Genomic DNA, 20,586 nt, shown 5'->3' on the forward strand with positions numbered 1-20,586 from the left:
TGGCCAAGACTCATATGGTATAGCCCGCTGCCTGGTCTCTCTGTTTCCACTGTCCTCTTCCACCTTTTCTCCTCAGAACAGTAACGATCATCTTTACACAATACAAATGTGACCTTCTAAAAACTACTGGTCTAATGACCAAAATCCTCAAAAAGGCTCAGGTCTTATGAGGTCTGGCACCATCTTTCTCTCTGGGCTCATTTCTAACGCTTTTCTTCGACTCTCAATGCATGAGCAACACTCGTCTTTTGTCATTTTCACGAATGCTCCCCCCATCCCTTCCATCTCAAGGCCTCTGCACATGCTAGCTGCTTCACCTCTTTGCCTGCTCTTGTCCTAGATTCCGGCTCCAGAATTCCACCTCAAGGAACCCTTCCAGACCTCCCTGACTCAGCAACTCAGCAAAACTCCCCCTAATAGTGCTGGCTGCACAGGTCAAGCAGCTATTCTTATAACACATGTACTTTTCTGTATGCATATTAAGATTCAATTTAAAAAAAGAAGCCTTTTAAATCCCCCTAAGCATAACTCTGAGACTCTGAGGACATATAAAAGTCATAAATGCACAGGCATTTGTGTGATTTGTATAATCCTTCCCCAACAAATTGTAAGCTCTCAAAGGGCAGAGACTTTCTTTAGTGCTGTTTAACACAGTGCCTAAAGTAAGCACTTTAACACAGGCATAAAGTAAGCACTCAATAAACATTTTTGAGTGTAAAGATGAACAGGGTGAAAATAAATTGTACTGACAGAAAGTACGCTGGCTTTATTTTTCCAGAACAGGGATGTTTAAACAAGCAGGCTTCGGGGTCTCCATGAACCTTAAAAATTATATGGAAGTTTGTATGTGTATTTCATTATGCACATTTTGCCCCCTAGGAAATGAATCCAACATTTCATCAGATTTCAGAGTTCTATCATCCAAAACAGTCAAGTACCAATGTTCTAGACTCTGTCGGAGTTTGACAGATGAATCCATCTAATGACAAACAACTGGCAGAACATGAAATTTTGATATCTTTTACAAAACATATTATCCTAGCATCCACTACAAAATAGTATTTCCTATCCTTAAATTTAAATCCTTGAGATTCTTCCATGCTAATGACAAATCTTGGTTTTAAATGTCAGAGTTAATCTATCTATATAGGGATTTGTGCCCAGGGGCAAGGTAAGTATGTGTGAAGATAAAACAAAACTAACAAGAACAGGGCCATTACAGGGCATTTATAGTGAAAAGTAAAAAAATAAAAAATGAGTTCTAGCTCTCCCATGCCAACGTGCAGCAATGGCTAGTCTCCTCAAACACACGTGCCAAATAAGAGAACTTTCAAGTGACGCACAGAACAAGACGGAAAGCTCTGTGATTGCTCAGACAAAATCAAAATGGTCTTTCCCCTGGATGGTGCCAATGAAAGGATCCTGTAACCATTCACCACAATTACTTCTCTGTATTTCACAGGAAGCCAACAGAAAATGTATCTCAGTACAGAAGTCATTAAGTCTGGATTTGAGAATGTATATGCTCCAAATTACTTCAAGCATTTAATTTGAAAAAAAAAAATAATGTAAATTTTGGTATATTGTAGCAAAACTTGATAAATTCATATTGAATATATTAAAATCAAAATGGCCATCTACTCAAAATGTATAATTATTTAGGTAATAATGACAAAGTACACTAATAATTAAGGAGGAAAAACCTATCTAACAATGATCATATAGTGCCAAATTCCTAATATATTTAGTGATTCCTACCACCCACATCCCCTCAACACACATGTACACACAAATGCGTTCCCAAAACGGTGTTGCCTTCGTTTTAACTCTTATCCAAGCTGAACCAATCCTTAGTAGAGAAGAAAAACAAAAAAATCTTTCCTCCTGCCTCATTTAAATGATGGTTCATTATTCCTGCCTTTTTCACTTGTACGGACCTTGATCCACATCCCAGATATGTTACAAAGGAAAGTTACCGTGATCTACCTGAGTCTGTTTTCTCTTCTGTAAAAGTGACATGATAACGCTGGACCAGGTACTTTCCATGATACTCAGCCCCATCCCAACCCATCTACAATCTTCCCTGCATTGCCAAGATGAGATGCCTAAAAATTACATTTTTCTGGACTTCTTCGCCAGCTAGGTTCCACTTAGAGAGGCACTCAGGTAAGATTTGAAGGCAGGAGAAAAGGGGAAGCGATTGCGCTTCTGGCAGTACCTATGGCATCCACTATTGAACTCTTGAGAAGCGGAGGGCCCACCGTGTTAGCTGCGGTGGTGGTACCTCCAGCAGCGGCAGCAAGAGTCATGCCTATGATAGTGGTGCCTACAACTATGTCAGTAGTAAGCACTGGCCAGTGAGGGCTGGCTCAAAGGCAGGAGCAGCTTTTGGATCTCTGAGTAACACCTTCTTCTCTTCTTTTGTTTCTCCACAGAGCAGGGTCAGTAGAGCATCCAGATCTCAGAGATGCACCACTCTGTCTTTTGTTCCTTTACTCCACCCACATTTATGCACCAAATACCCTGCATTAATCCTCTACTCAAAATGCCTAGTGACTGAATGAAACAAATGCCCATTTCCATATATTATTATAAGGATCAAATGAGATAATATATATAGCAAGCAATTTGCTCAGGACTTAGAACAAGATAAATGCCAACTATTGTTCCACTATTCTATCTAATCACTGTTGGTCATGATTTATCTCTCCCTTTCCAGTCCTACTAGGTGAAGGTGATACAGACCTTTCTTAACTATCAAAGGATTTCAGGGAAGTTGAATCGGGTGAAGGTGGAGAATAAGACTCTGGGAAATTGGTAGAAGTAGAAGGAATCAGACAGGGATAGACCAGCAAGTAAATATAAACTAAGGCACGAAGAGAAAAGGGCTTCCGCTTTCCAGATCCACAGCATATATATATATCAAAAATATATATATATTGTTATCTGAGAACATGACCTGAACTTGTCGTAATTATAAAAGTCACTTATAAAATACCACTTATATAGGTAAAACAAAGTAAAACGGCTCCCATTATACAGGAATGAAATGAATTTCACTTGGACCCATCACGTTGCCCAGCCTGTTTTGCAAGAGAATCTAAAACTTCTAGATACGGACGTTAAAGAAAGAAAATTAAGTACACACACACACACGCAAGTATCATCATACAAACAATCTGACTTGCTGGGTAAAAAGGGTTCATTTTCTTTGTGTTTGAAAAGAGTTTTACTCACATTTATGCAACAATATCATTCTGGAGGGCAGAGCACTTAGCCTCAGCTAAGATTTATCTATAAACATAATTTCGTCTTCTCAGGTCAAAAAATTTAATATCTCATATATTAATATAGACCATTAATATAATATATACTATGTTATATAATGTATTACACGTACTATATAATATATAGTTACTATATATACATATTTTTAACTTATGAGTCTTAATCACAATATAAGAAGTAAGTTCCTGTCAATATTTTTGAAATTATTCTCTGAAACTCTGGCTGTTTAAGAGAAATGCTTCAGGATTCCTAGCTAATTTTATCTCAAAAACCATAAGCTTTCTGTTAACTTAGGGAGACAAACAGTCATGACATTATGAGAATAACCTGTAATAAAAAGGTGACTGGAACTCTGTGCTTCTGTTGAGAATCAAAAACAGAGGGGCTGTGTTCAGCTTACCTTCTCCTCGTTGGCTGTACAGAGTCGTCACTCCCACAGGAAGGGTTTCGGCGGCGCATGTAGGGGAACTTTGGAGATTTCGTGCGGTCAGTGGGAGAATTGTAGAGTCCACTGGGGTGGAAGAGGAATGGTCAATAATGACTACAGAGGACCCAGAAGAGCGAACACTCTCACCCTAGAACCTGATGCTTCTATGGAAGAGTTCATAACTGCATAATTGGTAATCACAGGGGAATACTGGATTGTGGGCACACAGATCTCTTTGCTGACAAGAAATAGTAAAAGAAAAGAGAGTAAGACCTGGTAAAACAAATCATAAAAGTCATTATTTTGCAGGAATAGATTTGTCTCATTGGCCTTCAACAGTCAGAAATGAACAGACTCAAATGATAGCAATAATAACAACAACAAATTGCATTTATTATACACCTACCACATACTAGGCACTGACCAAGCTAAAAGCTTTGTATTTTGTATTTATTATCTTAGCTAAACTTCACATCAACCCTAAACACTGAAGTACAATTATTAAGCCTATTTAACCAAAAAAAAAAAAAGAAAAAGGAAATACAGAGTTTTTAATTAAGTAGCTCACGTAAAGGAGCTAGAAAGCGGTAGAGCTAAGATTTGAACCCCTGGGTGGTCATAGCTAAAACCACCATAACTATACAGCCAGGAGGCTATAATGCAGGTCTGTCACTGGTTTGGTAGTAATGAGCAAAAGAAATTAAATATGTATGTATGTTAGGCGTAAAGGTCTTCTAGAATCACTATTTATCTGCTATAGTTTTTAACTAAAATTTTTATGAGTTGAAATTAGAGAAATTATCTTTATTTCATTTCATTTAGAGTTTTCAGAAATATATTATCTTACTCTAAACCATCACGATGACCTTTCAAGACAGTTTCTTAATATACACTAGTTTTCCTTTCTGTCTTTCCAGGAGAGTTTCAAGTTAGGACACATCCTGTTGATTTCCACTTCAGAAGTTCCCGGTCACGCTGATTTAGAAATCTGACTGCCTTGTCCAGAAGTAATCATAACCAGCCACAGGATTCCATTATTTGATAGGGACAAATGCTATCCACTTTTCTACTATTCTCCTTTAGGGGACAAAAAAAACCCAAAAAACAAACAAACAAAAAAAAACGATTCCCTTTACCTCTGGGGGCCGTTTTCTTCCCATGGTGCATGAGATTTGCTTCTTTGGGTGTCAGGGCTGTTTTCATTCTTTGTTTTCTTAAAGCTTTAAAAAAAAAAAGTATACAAAACAAATCAACTAGAATATAAAAAGAAGCCATGTACTTATTTCTTCAGTAAAATTATTTATTTAATGAATGTCTACGAATGTGTTTTTATTTATATTTGTGACTTACCCCAAAAAGGTTATGAAGTAGCTGCCTAAAAAAAACACATGTCTCCAGCAAGTAATTCTGAGTCTTTCCCCATCCCACTTCCTTTCTAGTTTTACTGCTTTTAAATCAAAAGAAGGCTAGTCATTCATTTTTACAAAACTCAAGAGAGTCCACCTGCGCAACAGGAAGTCAAGGCAACCAGATGATGAAGAAGGAAAGCTCTTTTTAGCAGCGGGCAGAGACTCCCTGGCTCTGGACTTGGGACTGAATCTGTGCAGGTCAGTAAGCTCTAGGCAGGTTTAGGCTACCCACACTGCCCTTTCCTTGCCCCCAGTTTCCACATCTTGGCATCATCCCTCCAAACCAGAATGACTTTCAAATGCTATTTCCTGACCTAGTATCATCTTTCTGTCCTAAGAATGTAAATATAACCGAGTTGTTATCTAATCCCAACAAATTGTTTTAGAAACACATGGGAGACACCAGGAAGGACTCATTAGAAGCCACCTCGCCAGTGTGGGAGGGGAGGTGTGTCACCTCTCACTTCCCCGGGAGAGTCTCATCTTCAGAAGAAGATAGAACTACTTAACTCATAATACACTTTTAACCCTGGCTTTTTGAGGAATCTTCTATATAACTGTCCTCAAACATGGTCATAGCAGAGTTCTTTATAACAGCCAAGATAGAGGAGAGAGAAAAAATTGACAAGGTCATTCAAAAAAGGGAAAATAAACTTGTACCCTAGCATATTATAATTATAGGAATATAAGCCTAAAAAATACATTTGACAAAAGTACATAACTCATAGCATTAGTAGACAGTAGTAGGTTTCATATATGAATGTCATTTTCATAAAGATTAGAAATCTTTAGAACATCAAATTTCCAAAGTAAAAGTTTACTTTTGAAATGTGGAAAAGTAATAAATATTGTAGATATTTAATACAACTGCAGAAAATGTGCACATACCCACACAGGTGTGTGAGAGTTTAACAAGGAAAAAAAGAAAAGGGAAATTGAGAAATGGAATAGCAAGATGAAAGAGGAATTGGGAGACTCAAAGAACAATGAAATCTTGGGTGGCAAATTAATGGTATTCACTCCCTAAGCTATTTCTCATCTAGAGTTTGAGTGGGGAAATCTGGCAGCCCTTCAGGTATCGGTTCTATTGGCAAGAACTCAGTTACAAAGGAGACTGAACTCCTTCTACACATTCTAAAAGGCTTGGGATCTGAATTTCAGGGAGGATTACTATTCTTATGCTGCATTTACCATAGCACACCCTGTGCAAACAGGTTAAGGTGACTCTATCCACAGCTGTGAGGCTGACTAAGGGAGGCACAGTAAGCTAAAGTATATGCAAAGGCAAAGAACTTGTCATTCCAAAAGAGAATCTGTACAGGGAGTGTTCTGGAAACCAGAGGAAAGAAAACCCTGCAGTCAAAACCCTGGGGGCAAACATCGCAACTCTGAAAATCCTTATACCTTAAAACTACTTTGCTAAGAAATTATACACTGTATTTCTCCAAGTAATCACAATCCAGCTAAATAAAGACACCATTATTTACTAACAAAAGATGGAGGAGACGATCTAAGAATTCTTTCAAGGTCATGTATTTCTGATTACTTGGACTTCTCCATGATATGTGTGGCGTAACCTCTAGAGAGAATGTGAGCCGATGAAAGCTGCTCATTGTATGTCTAAAATGCTGTTCCATGAACATAATTGGAGATAGGAAAAAATGATACAAAAATAGTATCTTAAGAACAAGTCTGATCTGTCAGGGAAACAATTCATGTAATACATTAAGAGAAGGTCTTTCCTCTGGGGAATGCTGCTGGGAAAATTGATGCAAAGGACCATGACAACTCTTCATACATATGCAATCACTGACTTCTGAAGCCCTGCGCCTCTAAATGCTATAAACCCTCTTTCCAGGGCCATAGTTCAGTGCACCGCTGTAATGAACACAGTACATTAAACATGAGTATCATCCACTTTATTTCATAGGTCCCTTTGAGTTAGTCCATTATATCATGCCATTTAAGAAATCACGTGGAATTTTCACTTTGCTGCCAGGAACGCAGACCACAGGCTATCCTGGAGATCACCATGCTGTGACAGCAGGAGCATTTCCTTCAACTGAGAGAGGCAAGATCTGATGTTTTATAATTCATTGGCATTATAAAGTATTCTTTGGCCCACAGACTATTTTGATCAAAAGTGTTAGTTAAGTATCAAAATGAAAAGATTCTTAACCTTGCCCACAGGAACAATCGTTTTTGTGACAGCACATAATGTTCCTTCAGTTAACTGACTGACCTTTTTATTGGTGAAGGTGCAATAATTTTAGTTGTTCCTTCATTTTCTCCATTTTCTATGTTTGCAGTTACTCGATTTATGCTGTTTGATCCTAGTAGCAAAGAGAGAGAAGAGAAAATAAAAGGAAGGAGATAGTGATCAGGAAAACAGAAAGAAGCACAAAATTATTTTCAAATGCAATTTTGGGGATGTCATGGCACACTGTGTCGATAAATTATAATTCCAAATAAATAATGAGTTGAACAATAAGGTGCTATTTTCTGACATGTAAAACCATCAGTCTTCAACATAATAATGTCCTATGGCGTCTAGGCTATGACACTACTTTAAAATGGGACCTTATGAGACTCTAAGAGTTAGCTAATAACTCCATACATCATGGACATTCTTAGACTGTTAAAATAAGATTCTAAGATATTTAGTGCTTTATCTTGAAATGTAAAACATAGTAATTGATAGCTATGCTGTAAAGAAGTGACTATTTCTTGGCATGCCATGATAGTTTCCATTCTAAAACAAAGCAAACAACAACACATTTTAAACTTGAAATTATGAAATATTCCAACTCATTATACAGATGGCAAAAAAAGAGTAATACAGATGTGATTTGTACCTCACGCACACACACAAATTTTCAAATGTGTTTATGCAAACATCTCTAAAAGCCTAAAACTGACTTTTTAAAAGCTCTTATTGCACAGATTTGCATATGTTAGGTGAACCAGCAGAGGGAGCCCCCAGTAGACAAGATGTTGCAAATCTTGATCTAATAGAGATAAGTGACGGGCTAGGCTCGTCCTGGAAGTCTGGACCCCATTCTCCGAACAGAGGCTGATAAGCCTGCAGAGATGAGATGTGTGGGCACTGATGATGACTCTTCTCAAGTGGCATGCACCTCTCTCTGGGAGGTGCAGGGGAGACCAGTGAGGGGATGCCCGAAGTTCTTTTTCAATTAACTCTATGCCTTACAGGTGTGTCCACCTCAAAGCAGTATCTTGCAGAAGATGTCCACAGTTTGAGTCCTTCAACCTAAAATGTAATCATCACTAATCACTGATGGTTTTCAAGTCATGAGATGAACTCGTAATAGTAGTAAGAGCTAATATTTATTGAGCATTTATTATATGTCAGGTGCTATTCCAAGCACCTCATTTCTATTTATTCATATAATCCTCAAAATAATCCTATGAAGTGCAAGATTAATTCCTTACCCCATTTTGGCTAAAAAGTGGGGGGCCTTTCCCAAGGTCTCACAACTCATGGGTTTGGGGCGGGTGTGCAGCTTTGAAATCCAGCAGTGTGGCTCCAGAGACTTAAATCTAAACCACAACACATGGCCTTCCATGTGCCCTCTGTGCCCCACTTTCAAATAGTTAAAAAGTCAGTCTAAATTAAGGGTCTACTGGAAAGGTAGACTCTTTAGAAGATAAGTGAAAAGAATGTCCAATGAAGAGAGTATCCCATAGCCAACTAAGAGGAGAATTTTTTCTCTCAAGGTTAACTGAGATTGAAATGAAGGAATGTGATGTAGATTCAATATCGTATTTTGGTTCCTATCTTGTAATGCTGAACTGGAAAGGCGAGCCTGGGGATACACATGACATTAAAGGCCAGCTCATGCTAAAGCAACATTCAGAATCCAGGCATCAGAAAACAATAGCGTTGGGGCCTATGAGAAATTTCACCAGGAAATTTCATTATAAATATGGGATACAACCAATTCCCTTGAACTACCCCATGGCCAGTTACTGTCTATTTTACAACCGTTAATAAAATCATAAGGGCAGATTCCCCAAATTCCAGCCACAGATTTGAGATGGAGTTGCTTCTCAAATGTGGAATTCTATGTGGTATGTGGGGCAGTGGCAAGACGGATCAATTCATTTGTGCCCCATTGAGGTTTACTCAAAGTTAATATTTTTAATTGTTTCTAATAATTTTTTTTTAACGTGGTATTATTCTCAGTAGGTATTATTACTTCATAATACAAATGAGACTTCCATGTATCTAAGGCTGTTTCCCCAGGCTTGGGAGAGGAGAAGGCACAACAGAGAAACCAATACCCACCGCCAATGACTGCATTCGGAGAGGCACCGAGCAAAGGTGAACATCGTGATGCTAACCAAAGCTCTGTAACAAGCTTAAGCACAAGCCTCGATTTATTCCAAACTCCATCTCATTAGTCTAACAACTAACCACCTTGGAGAAAGTCAGGTTGCTTAATCACTTTCACCTAGTTTTCTTCTATCCAAATCTTCCAAAAAACTAATAAACAGGTAGACAAACAACTGAGGAATATTTTAAAATAGAAAAATTTCATATGGGTATATATTTTCTTCAAAATATATGGGTATATATTTTCTTCAAAAGAACAACATTTGGTTATTCATGATATCCAAATCTCAATTTTATGATGAAACACGAAATGAGTTGTTTTTTAAAAGACTTTCAGGGGAAAAAATATCACGTATATGTGCTCTCTGAGACACGAACAGCAAGGCCAAGCTTCTCCAAAATAAATTGTTCAACTGTCAGGACAATTTTACTAACACAACAGTCATAATTCTCACATACACAGCATGAATAAGGTATTATCAGTAATACGATTTTATTCATGGCTCTTTTCTATTAAAACAGTGGACTACTAACTAAATATCTGTTTAAATGTATTCTCCTCTCCCTACCTTGTGAATTGGACAAGCCTAAGTCTTAAAAGCCTTTCTAGGAAAACAACTTAACGGGGAGAAGCTACTTAACAGCAATAACTTACTGGGAGCACTTAATTAATGAGATTTTATCATACTACCATTTGAGAGGAAAGCTAAGCTATGCAGCAAAGCTAGGTTATGTGTTGGTTACCAAAATCTGCAAAAGTGAGAAATACAGGTTATGAATTATTTAGGTTTACTGACTCCATTTCGCTGACATTGATGACTAACTTTTTTTCTCATGTATCATTTTACAGAATCATTCCTTCTACATCATTTCACATTCTTAGGCTACAGAGAAGAGGTGATCTGACAAATCCTAAACACTAAAGGGCTCATGTCTTCATTTATTATTGGCCATAGTAGTTGCATTTTAAAGAGGAAAAGTTAAAGCCAAATATTAACTAAAATAATTAACTGACAAAAATGGAATTTCAAGCACTGCTCCAGGAGATATTTTGAAGATGGAAAAATCTTTTTTTTCCACCCCTCTTTCATTGTAAATCATAACAGACCACCGGAAAAGAATATATTGTACATATATGAAAAGTTTAACAAATTGTTATAAAGAAAATGGCTATTTAACCATCCCCACTTTAAGAAATAAAACACTGAGAGCAAATCACTCTATTTGGGGCAATTCTTTCTTTTAGATAAAGCCAAACAGTTGTTCTCAACTAAAATATCTAGAAATAGAAATTATTATGTATTCATTTCATAAAATATTTATAGTATATACAATAAAATTATTAATTTTAATTTTTAAATAAAAGGCCTCAAATCTTTTTGTTGAGGTATAATTCACATGTTACATTAACATGATTTGATATTTGTATTTATTGCAAAAAATCACCACGATCACCACGATAAGTCTAGTTAACAACTATCACCATACATAATTACACAATTTTTTTCCTGTGACAAAAACTGTTAAGATCTACTCTCTTAGCAGCTTCCAAATGTTCAATACAGTATTGTCAACTATAATAACTATGCTGTACATTACATCCTCATGAATTACTTACTTTATAATAAGCCCTCAAAATCTTCATAAATGAAGGACACATCATTGTGTCTCTCTATAAAGGATGTATTTCTGTTTCCACTATTTTTACCACTAGAAGGGGGAAAAAGTGTCCAAACTAAGACCAAAACATTCCGGATGTGGTAGTATGGGAAATGTGGGACACGAGGACATGTGCTGTATCCTGCAGACGTGGCTACTTCTTAGAGCTTTAGAAACAGCCTCATGCTATAGCATGCTGCTCTTTTAAATGATTGCCACAGATTATCTATAACAAAGATCAGTTATTGACATATGGTTGTTAAAGCTCCTAAGTAAATCTGTATTTTATTTTAGATAAAATATTAACTGCAGCAAGACTACTAAGAAAGAGTCAGGAGCATCCAATTCATTTTAAATATTGTTCACACTGAAAACACAAAGGGCTGTATTTCAGGAGGCTGGTCACATCTAGAAGAATGAGTTTATCAGGGGACTTATTAAGGAGCCAAATCTAACTCAAAACCTGTGATCATTTTTCTCCTGGACTGTTAGACACTACAGCTTAATATGGGTCCACAATTCCCCACAGTTGAGACAATACTGCTGTGCCAGTGTCCGATGTCCCATGGTCTCATCTGTTCATTTTTTAACACCCTATATGCAAATGCTTCCAGCCTGTGTGCATCAGATCACTACCAAGCTTTTGTGTAGTTTGGCTCTCTTCACGTTTGAGTGCCCTCATCTTAAGTGACCCTCACCTTCAGTTCAGGAAGAATGGCTGTCAGAAACGGAATCAACTCTCCCAGGATCTATTTAGCTATTTGATCTGGGGGCAATTCTTTAAAGTCATCTCTGCGATGTCAAGATCTAATGATGAATATACATGGCTGTCCAATTATAAAAACACTTTGCATTTAAATAGTACTATAAGTCTCACAAAATTTGTAACTCTATTTGATACCTAAATTAGTCAACCTAAATTAAATCTTTGATGTTACTTAAATGTTGTCACTGATTTTAATCTACAGAGTGAACATGAAAAATGAATATGTGACATTTAAATGAAAAAATATATATGTCTGTAAGTAAAAATGCCTCATTCTGTTATATGGGGAAAAGACAAATAGCCAATAAGGAAAGCAGGATGGTAATATATAAATAGTTTTGTTTTAAGAACTCTGAAATATGATAAATTTCTAAACTTTCAGGTTAAATTTTATCCCATTTAATCACACATTTTCTCTTCCCTAAACTTAAAAAAAAGAAAAAGAAAAAGAAAAGAAAAAGAAACTCTATATTTGATGCTTAAGACAAATAACCAGGACAGATTATAACTATTCTCAATACAACAGGTTATTAGGTTTCAGTAAACCCAATCTGATTGTATATTATCTAACCCAATACAACTTCTTAGAAGAAATGTGTTAAGAATGAGCTAATAAATGGAAATATATTTTAGCTCTATTTCTCACACTGACAGTACAAAGTCACTTTGCCTTGGTTTCACCAACTTTAGACTGAGTGCTTTGGAAAAAATGGCAGATAGTATAGCAAATTAGCAAATTAAAACAAATATTTTCTAATGTCACAAATTATGATCAAAAGTAAAATGATAAAGAAAACCATATATATAAACAGATATAAAATATATATATACATCTCTATATAATATATATCTATTTCTTCCTTTCATCGTGAAAGGTTTTATACTTGGCAGAACATTCATTAAATTATATAAAACAAAACTGAATTTCAAAACTCACAATTTGGAAAACAGAGGTATTTCTGAGTCCAATATCAAATTCATTAAAGTCTGAATGCCTGACATCAGCCCATTCATCCTAAAGAGACAGCCAGATTCCTGCTTTTTTTTTTTTTTTTTTTGCTTTTCTTTTGGAGTTTCTGCATTCAAATGTCTAAAGGGTGGTATTTAAGCACAGTCACCTCTTTATCACAAATACACAGACTTTTAAGAAACTGATTTGGCTACATGTCAATTGCAAGATCAAACAAGGGATTCTGCTAAAAAGCTGGAGGGTAGATTATAAAGAATGAGTGTGGATGAGAAAGATGCTAGGAAAATATGTCTGTGCATGAACGATCCCTTCCCTGGTTGGTCTGTTTCCAATTTCTTCTTCCCTGACCCAGCACTCTCCTGGATCCCTCTGCTTTCCTTATGACGAAAATGTGAGTGTCAGTCAGGGAGAAGTAAAGGCACCTCATCCTCTGCCCCTCCACCAGAGCTAGAAAGGAACACCCACTAAGTTAGAGGTGGTCACAGACACCCTTCTTTGTGGGTCAGAATGCCAGGTTCAAAAACAAGAAAAGCATTTCCGAGCCTGAGAAGGCATTTCCTCACTCCCTTAAGACCCTCAGAATAGAATGAAAGCCTTCCACTATCTGAAGAACTTGTAGTCTACACCTGTGTATGCTGGCGGGGCTGCCAGGTGTGGTAACAGCAGAGGGACACCCATCTTTCCTTTCAGCCCTCTCACACCTAATAACAACACCCATCTGTGAATGGTTGGCTGGAAGCAGGAGGTGTTGCAAAGCACTTAGATATCAAATTTTTCTTCCTGTGATGAAGACACAGTGTAGGAGAAGAGAGTTGAGTAAACACTCACATTCTACCCTGGTAGTCCTCTTGCATTCCCCCAACCCCTCCAACTGGGCCACACGATTTAGAGCGACCTATAGCAAACCTTCTCCAGCCACCTTCTCTCAAACAATTTATGCTCACTTGGTCTAGGGCAGGTAGACAGTGCCATACCTGACCTAAAGTTGGTTCTGTTTCAGAGTGTGCTAGACCACTGCTTTAGAGGTTTTTATTTGATGCAACTGTAACAGTATATGAAGTATATACAAAGTGCATATAATTGTATATTAGATTGCTTTTAAAAGGATTATTTAACTAAGACAAAATTGGGGAAATTGATTTTTTCTGCTTCCATATTTGAGCTCATATCTAGGAGGCTTTAACTCAGTGTTCTTCAAACTATTTTACCCAAATATTCACTAAAAGAATTTGAAAGACTATATACCTCAGTGCATGTTTGTAAGATAATAGCTAACATTTTTCATTTAAAGCTTAAATACCACCAAAAGATGCCACTTACAGCACATAGTAAATATTGACATTTTAAAATGAAACTTTTTCATGACTCTCTTAAGTGTATCCAATGTAATAAAATACCACAGAAATTTGATACTCATAGTCATCCATTTTAAAAGTACATGAAATGAGTTTAGCAGTTGGAAGTTTCAAAGCATTCTCTTTTCTCCTTGTATTTGCATTTCAACTCCGCCTCCTCTGCAAAAATTTCCCCAAAATGATGTTTTATGCTTGAAAGTTTCTGTCATCCTATTTTACTTCTCTGTGACAAAAATAAATTAATTAATTAAGTTTTATGTCCAGTTACCCTATAGCTTTAGGAGTTAAAAATTTCTTTTGAACTAAGTTATCATTACAATTATTCATATTATATTAATATACCATACTAATGTTGATAATCGTAAAACATGGAAATTATTAGAAAATGACTCTTAATGAGATGAATAAGGTAGTTTTGTTTTCTCAATGATTATATGGATAATGTCCATTCAAGAATATTATTTTTTGCTAAAGTCAAACAGTTTAGCAACAATTCTATTCCTACTTTTTATTGTGATAGATTCTCAATGCTGAGAAAACTTGTAAAGTATTCTGTTATGAAGACATCACCAAAGTCCCAAAGAAATTCTAAGAATTACATGTAGACATCTATAACTCTACAAGTAATTATATATTATCTAAAACGATTTCAAATGTTCTATCAGGTGACAAATCAATTGGGTCCTCCTTCAATTTTGTTGAAAGCCAAAATGAGAAAATGACTTAGAAAAGGATGTGCCACTTGATAATTCAAGTCATTTACTTTGCTAACGTCAACCCAGGAGGTTTAACATTTAAAGACAAAGCAATGTAACAGATTCCAGATGGGGAAAAGGTCTGCCTTTCTTTTAAAAAATGGGAAAAGGTCCACCGGAGAGAAGAACCAGCCAGTCTAGTGCCACAGGCAGATTCCTTCTAGGAAAGAGAATTTGGAAATTGATTCAATCAACCTACCCGTGCCCACATAACCCTTAGCAAGACCTCCTGTCTCTCTTCCCCACCAGGAGTTGCATACCCCATCTTGAAACCTTCTGCCCTAATCCATCTGTCCTTCAAAAGCCACTTCCTTCACTATAGCATCATGGATTACTTTCAGCCACAAATCATCCTTCTGGATACTTACAACTCTTTCAGTGTTCTACCCTATGACTCTTGACACGTCCCGCCTGCCTTTAAGTATGCCTTTTACCTCTACAGTCTGACAAAGTGTCTTAATGGCATACAAGGTTGAAAATCATTCAAACATAGATTTGTTTCTCAGCTTTGCCAATTTACCCTTGTGATCTTGGACAAGTTATTAAATCCTTCTGGACCTCAATTTTCTCATCTGTAAAATGGAGATATCACAACTACTTATATAGTGATATGAGGATTATATTAGATAACTTATAGAAAGTACTCAGCACAGTGCTTGGTATTTATTAAGTGTTAAATAACTGTTGAATTATTTTTAGATGACTAAATTCCTCTAGATCAGGGGCTAAGTTTTATTCACTTTTCTGTGCTCCATGGAATAGGGTCTCCACTCTTTTTCCAATAACACCAAGCAATTCTTGAACTTTCAGGGGACACTGACTGCACGTCCTGAAATTTAATCAATTCTGACGCTATCTACCTGGATAGTGTCAGATCCCACAGGTTAAGGGCTCAGCCCCACAAGACTGTCCCCACTTCAGGCACCAACCAAAAGTCCAGGTTGTTGTCTGTTCTTCTGGACAACTGGCTATAAATCAGAAGTCCCCATGACCCCTCTCCCTCCAGTTTGAGTAATCTGCTAGAGTGGCTCACGGAACTCAGGAAAACAGTTTATTTACTAGATGGCCAAGGAACAGCCATATGGAAGAGATGTATAGGGCAAGGGACACAGGAAGGGGCACAGAGCTTCGGTGGTCTCTCTGAGTGTACCATTCTTCCTGCATCTCCATGTGTTCCCCAACTCCTCAGAACCCTGACCTTCTGGGTTTTTATGGAGATTTCATTACATAAGCATGACTGATTAAATCACTGGCCACTGGTACATGACTCAGCCTCCAACCCCTCACCCCTTCCTGGAATCATAAGGTGGGGCTATATGTTTCATACCCCTAATGACACAGTTGGTTTTACCTGGGAACCAGCCTCCAACCTTAGGGCTTTCCAAAAGTCACCTCATCAACACAAACTCATGTCTGGTTAAAAGGATCTTGTTATGAATAACGAAAGTCATTCCTTTCACCTTTGCTGCTATTATCACTTAGGAAATACCAAGGGTTTTAGGAGCTCTGTGCTAGGAACAGGGACGAGCACCAAACATACATTTCTTATTATAAATCACAATATCACAGGTCTTATGAGAAAGAGGTGTTCCATAAATTCTTGTTGAATGAGAAGGGAAAGGGAAAAAAAGGTCATTTATGGTAACTCACTAAAACTATGATATTTAACTTGAATATACAATAGGCCTTTAGTCTTGCTTGCTTTTCTAATTTTGCTGGCTATGCATGGAATGCTAAATGCTCCTAGGAAGAGTGGCAACATTAACTTTTTAGAGAAAATCTAACCAGAGCTGCCATATATTCATAAATCTTTTACAGAATGAAAAACAAACATCAGCTTTAAGGCAGAATAGAAAAGTGTCAACAACAAAGGAAAACAGCTTTGAACAAGTGAACAAACATACACGTGATGTGATCTACCTAATGCTCCTTGTAAAAGAACACAGTTACTGCTTTTTCCCCTCTTTGTTAGGTAAAATGTCCCAAAGAACTTAAGATATTTTCTTTAAAAGATGACATGACATAAAAGCAGGTTGACTTGCTACTCTTCTATAAATGAGCAGAATGTACTGTCTTTCCAAGAATATCTGCATAGAAATCCCACAGAGGGAAAAACGGGGGATGAGTATTTACAAATAATTCTAGGCCTTTCACCTTTTTATTTTCCATTTGCTTTCCAAACATGTGTCCTCCAAAGACTTGGGTTCAAATCCTGACACTATTCTTATTAGCTGTATAATCATGAATAAGTACTTAATGTTTCCGAGCATCAGTTACCTCAGGGGTAAAATGAGAATATCACCACCCTCCACATGGGTTTCGCAAAAGGGTTATATGAAGCAATGTTATTCACTGTTAAGGGGCCAGGAAACCAGATCAAATTAGAGATTCATCCTAAAGACATAGAAGGATCTCACAGACTGGATATGGCTACTAAGTCTACTACCCCCATCCTCCTCTCAAGGCTACATGGGCCATCCTTTAGTGTTTCTCACAGTGAGTCTATTCTTCTTTCTCTGCAAACCAGCTTCTATGTTCAGAGGTATTCTTGTAACAGCAGCCTTAAAAGGCATAGCCCCCCCGAGGTGAATGACTCATCCTCTGGGCTCCAATTCCAGCTTTTCTGGAGAAGGAAACTGATTGGTGGTTTCCTCAGGCGCCCCATTCTCACACTGGGAAAAAAGGAGGGGGTGAGGAAGGCCATTGTTACAGAACCTGTTCTGTTCCCTCCATAGGACTCTTGATTCCAAGACTGGCAGTGCACACTCAAGAGCCAACCATGGTACTTGCTCCTCAGTAAAAGTAGTTCTTTCCTCTCTTGTTTCACCTCCTCTCCCTACACCCTGGACCCCGAGAACTCCAGATATTTTTCACACTGATACCAATCAGTAATGCAAGCAGAGCCATAAAAATCAATCCCAAATTTCTCAATGTCCAAAAAAAAAAAAAGCTGGCAGAGAAATCAACATGAATCCTAAGTCTGTTAGTAAAACAAAGGTGTGGAATACTCAAATGCCATCTGCTTAAAAGATCTAACTCAAAAAAGAAGCTCAAACAGGTGACAGATGCACCCTCAGACCCCTGAAGAAAGAGGGGCGAGAAATCAGGGAAATTTGCCTAAATGGTTAGTAAAATCTAGGCAAAACCTCAAGAATTGACACTATAAACAATGGCCAAGGTATATCCAATTCATACTGCTGATTTCTAAAAGTTCAAGTAGATTCAGTCTATGGTTATATTCACATAGAAGGCAAAGGCAGAGACAAAGCCATGCAAAGCCCATGTTGAAAGACCTCTTTTTTTATTTGTACCACTCAAGATGGCATTAATTTCTAACTGAGAGTTAATCAAAGCTAAAATTCTAGATTCATGTGGTCAATTCAGATGAAGAATAATTTGAAAAACTATACTGATGCAAAAGTTATTGCAATTTCATTTAATTTTGTTAGTAAGAATTTCTTATTTATTATTTATTTATGGTGACATTGGTTAATAAATCCAGTAAGTTTCAGGTGTAAGAATTTCATTTGAACTAAAGTTTTAAAGAACTAGCTCTACTTTTGTATACATAAGTACACAAAAATATTGTGTATTTCCAATAACAAAAATATATATTGTGTCGTGTGGTAAGATATTTTTCACAAGTCTGCAAGTCTTTTAGTGATGGTTTAAAAAAAAAAACATAAAAAATAAAGCTTCCTAAAATCTTTTTTTTTTTCATACTCAGTCCTTTCCATTCTGTGACAGGTACGCCAGACAGACGAGAGAATTTTAGAAAAAAAAAGGGATCTTTAAAGTTTATGTACCCAATTCCTTTATTTTACAGATAAGGAAATGAAAGCATGTAATGTCAAATGATACATTATAGATCATGGCCAAGTTAGACCAGGAATTCAAGTCTACTCAATCAGGTAAAACGTTTTTTTTTTTTCCTCCCACTGTATCAAATGCCTTCTCAAAGCAAAAGCTTATATAATTAGTCAAGAGGCCATCTAGGACTCCTTTTGCAGGAATTCTTACAGGCAGGGTGAAAAGAAAGTGAGATCACAGATTTGGACCACATCTCAGTTGATTACTGAATTCCGATTTGTCACCTTGAAGGACAGTCACAAGCACACTCTCTCTAAAACAGAGTTAACATCGTTAAATTTTCTAGAAATCATCTCCAAAACCACCCGTGTGACGCCTCTTGGTCAGAATGCCACGTACAGGTATGAATGTGTCTTGTGCTCTCACCTCGAAGACTCGGATTGTATCTGTTACGATGCAGTAGAAATTCGTAACATTTAAATTTTGCATTATCAGTCTTGTATTGTCTTTCCATGAATTACAATGCACACTTCCTAGCATAACATCAGTTTCTCTAGCTCTGAGCTTTTCAAGAATATCTATTAGAAACTTTAATGTGCATTTGAAATCATCATGTGAACCTAATACATTCATGACAATTATCTGTAGGGCTTTTTTAAAGTAAGACACGGTAAAAAAAAAAAAATGCTGTTAAAAAATACACAGTAAAAATAAATCTCTCTCCCGCTGATCTCCATTCTTTCAAAAACCTTTATTAGAGTCACTGATATTACTAGTTTCTCATGTATCCTGTCTGCAAGTAAATACATATGCATATCCTCCCATGCTTAGATTTTGTCTTTTTACATAATGGGAGTGTATTATATGCTGCTGCCCACCCTCGCTTTTTGTTTTTCTTGCTTATACTCTATGCTGGAAATCAGTTCATATCAGCACAACCATATTATGTTCTTTTTTGTTTTTTCTCTCGACATTGTAGACTCTAACCGACCTGAGTTCAAATTTCAGCTCCAGGGCCCTGGACAAGTTCCAGCCTCTGTCTTTTCACCTGTGTATTGAGAGTCACGGCATCTTCTAAATGAAACGAGTGAGATACTATCTGTAGGGGGCCCAGTACAGTGGCAGGCATGCAGTGATGCTCAGTGAGTGCCAGTTATTAACATTCCTCTACCTTGTGGAACTCCTCAGGAGACCTGGCCTTTCACGGCAGGTAATATGGGACTGCAGAATCAGACAGACACAAATTCAAATCCTTAGGTAGTTTACCATCTCTGTGATGACAAACACAGCAACAGGTCTGCTCATGTTGTGGAAGTGAGGTTAGGAATTAACTTGTGAAATCCCAGACCCAGAGCCCCAGGTTCTGTTTATTCAACAATTCTGCTTCTCCTCTCCAAGCCCTTTCAGCTTTGCCCTTTCTTTGTCTTCTGTTTCCATTGTCTGTTTGACATGAAAAATGCACTCAGGTAGGCCAAACAGCTAATTACTTCAAATAGGGGAAACCACCTTACATGGAAGATGGAATGGTTAATTACGTAAACTTTAAAATTATCATGCAATCTCAACATTACTATGAATTTACTGTAGGAGTTTGTTTTTTCTCTTTCATAGCCATAGACTATCCAAATGAGGCTGGAGAGAAGTGAGCATCGGGTGAAGAAAAAGTGAGCATCAGAGAAGAAAAAGAGTGACTAACAGCTGCTCTAACAGTAAGCAAGAAAACCTCCAACTCAGGAATGCTAATACTGCCTACCAACAGCTGCCCTTGGGGACTCAGAGATCTGCCGGCA

General features: G+C 37.2%; 1 protein-coding gene across 2 annotated transcripts in view; it reads right to left on the reverse strand.

Moving 5' to 3' along the window:
• EPB41L4A (erythrocyte membrane protein band 4.1 like 4A) overlaps positions 1-20,586 on the reverse strand; it is a 208,536-nt gene that overhangs the window by 38,410 nt on the left and 149,540 nt on the right. For both annotated transcript variants that reach the window (XM_039848457.1, XM_039848458.1), the window contains exons 13-15: positions 7,367-7,457; positions 4,852-4,935; positions 3,689-3,799 (exon numbers count right to left, since the gene is read on the reverse strand). In XM_039848457.1, coding sequence (XP_039704391.1) covers positions 3,689-3,799; positions 4,852-4,935; positions 7,367-7,457 — 286 coding nt within the window. The remainder of the gene's footprint in view (positions 1-3,688; positions 3,800-4,851; positions 4,936-7,366; positions 7,458-20,586) is intronic.

The sequence above is a fragment of the Pteropus medius genome, unplaced genomic scaffold, assembly GCF_902729225.1.
Source record: "Pteropus medius unplaced genomic scaffold, Ma_sr-lr_union100, whole genome shotgun sequence".
In the NCBI taxonomy this organism is placed as follows: domain Eukaryota; kingdom Metazoa; phylum Chordata; class Mammalia; order Chiroptera; family Pteropodidae; genus Pteropus; species Pteropus medius.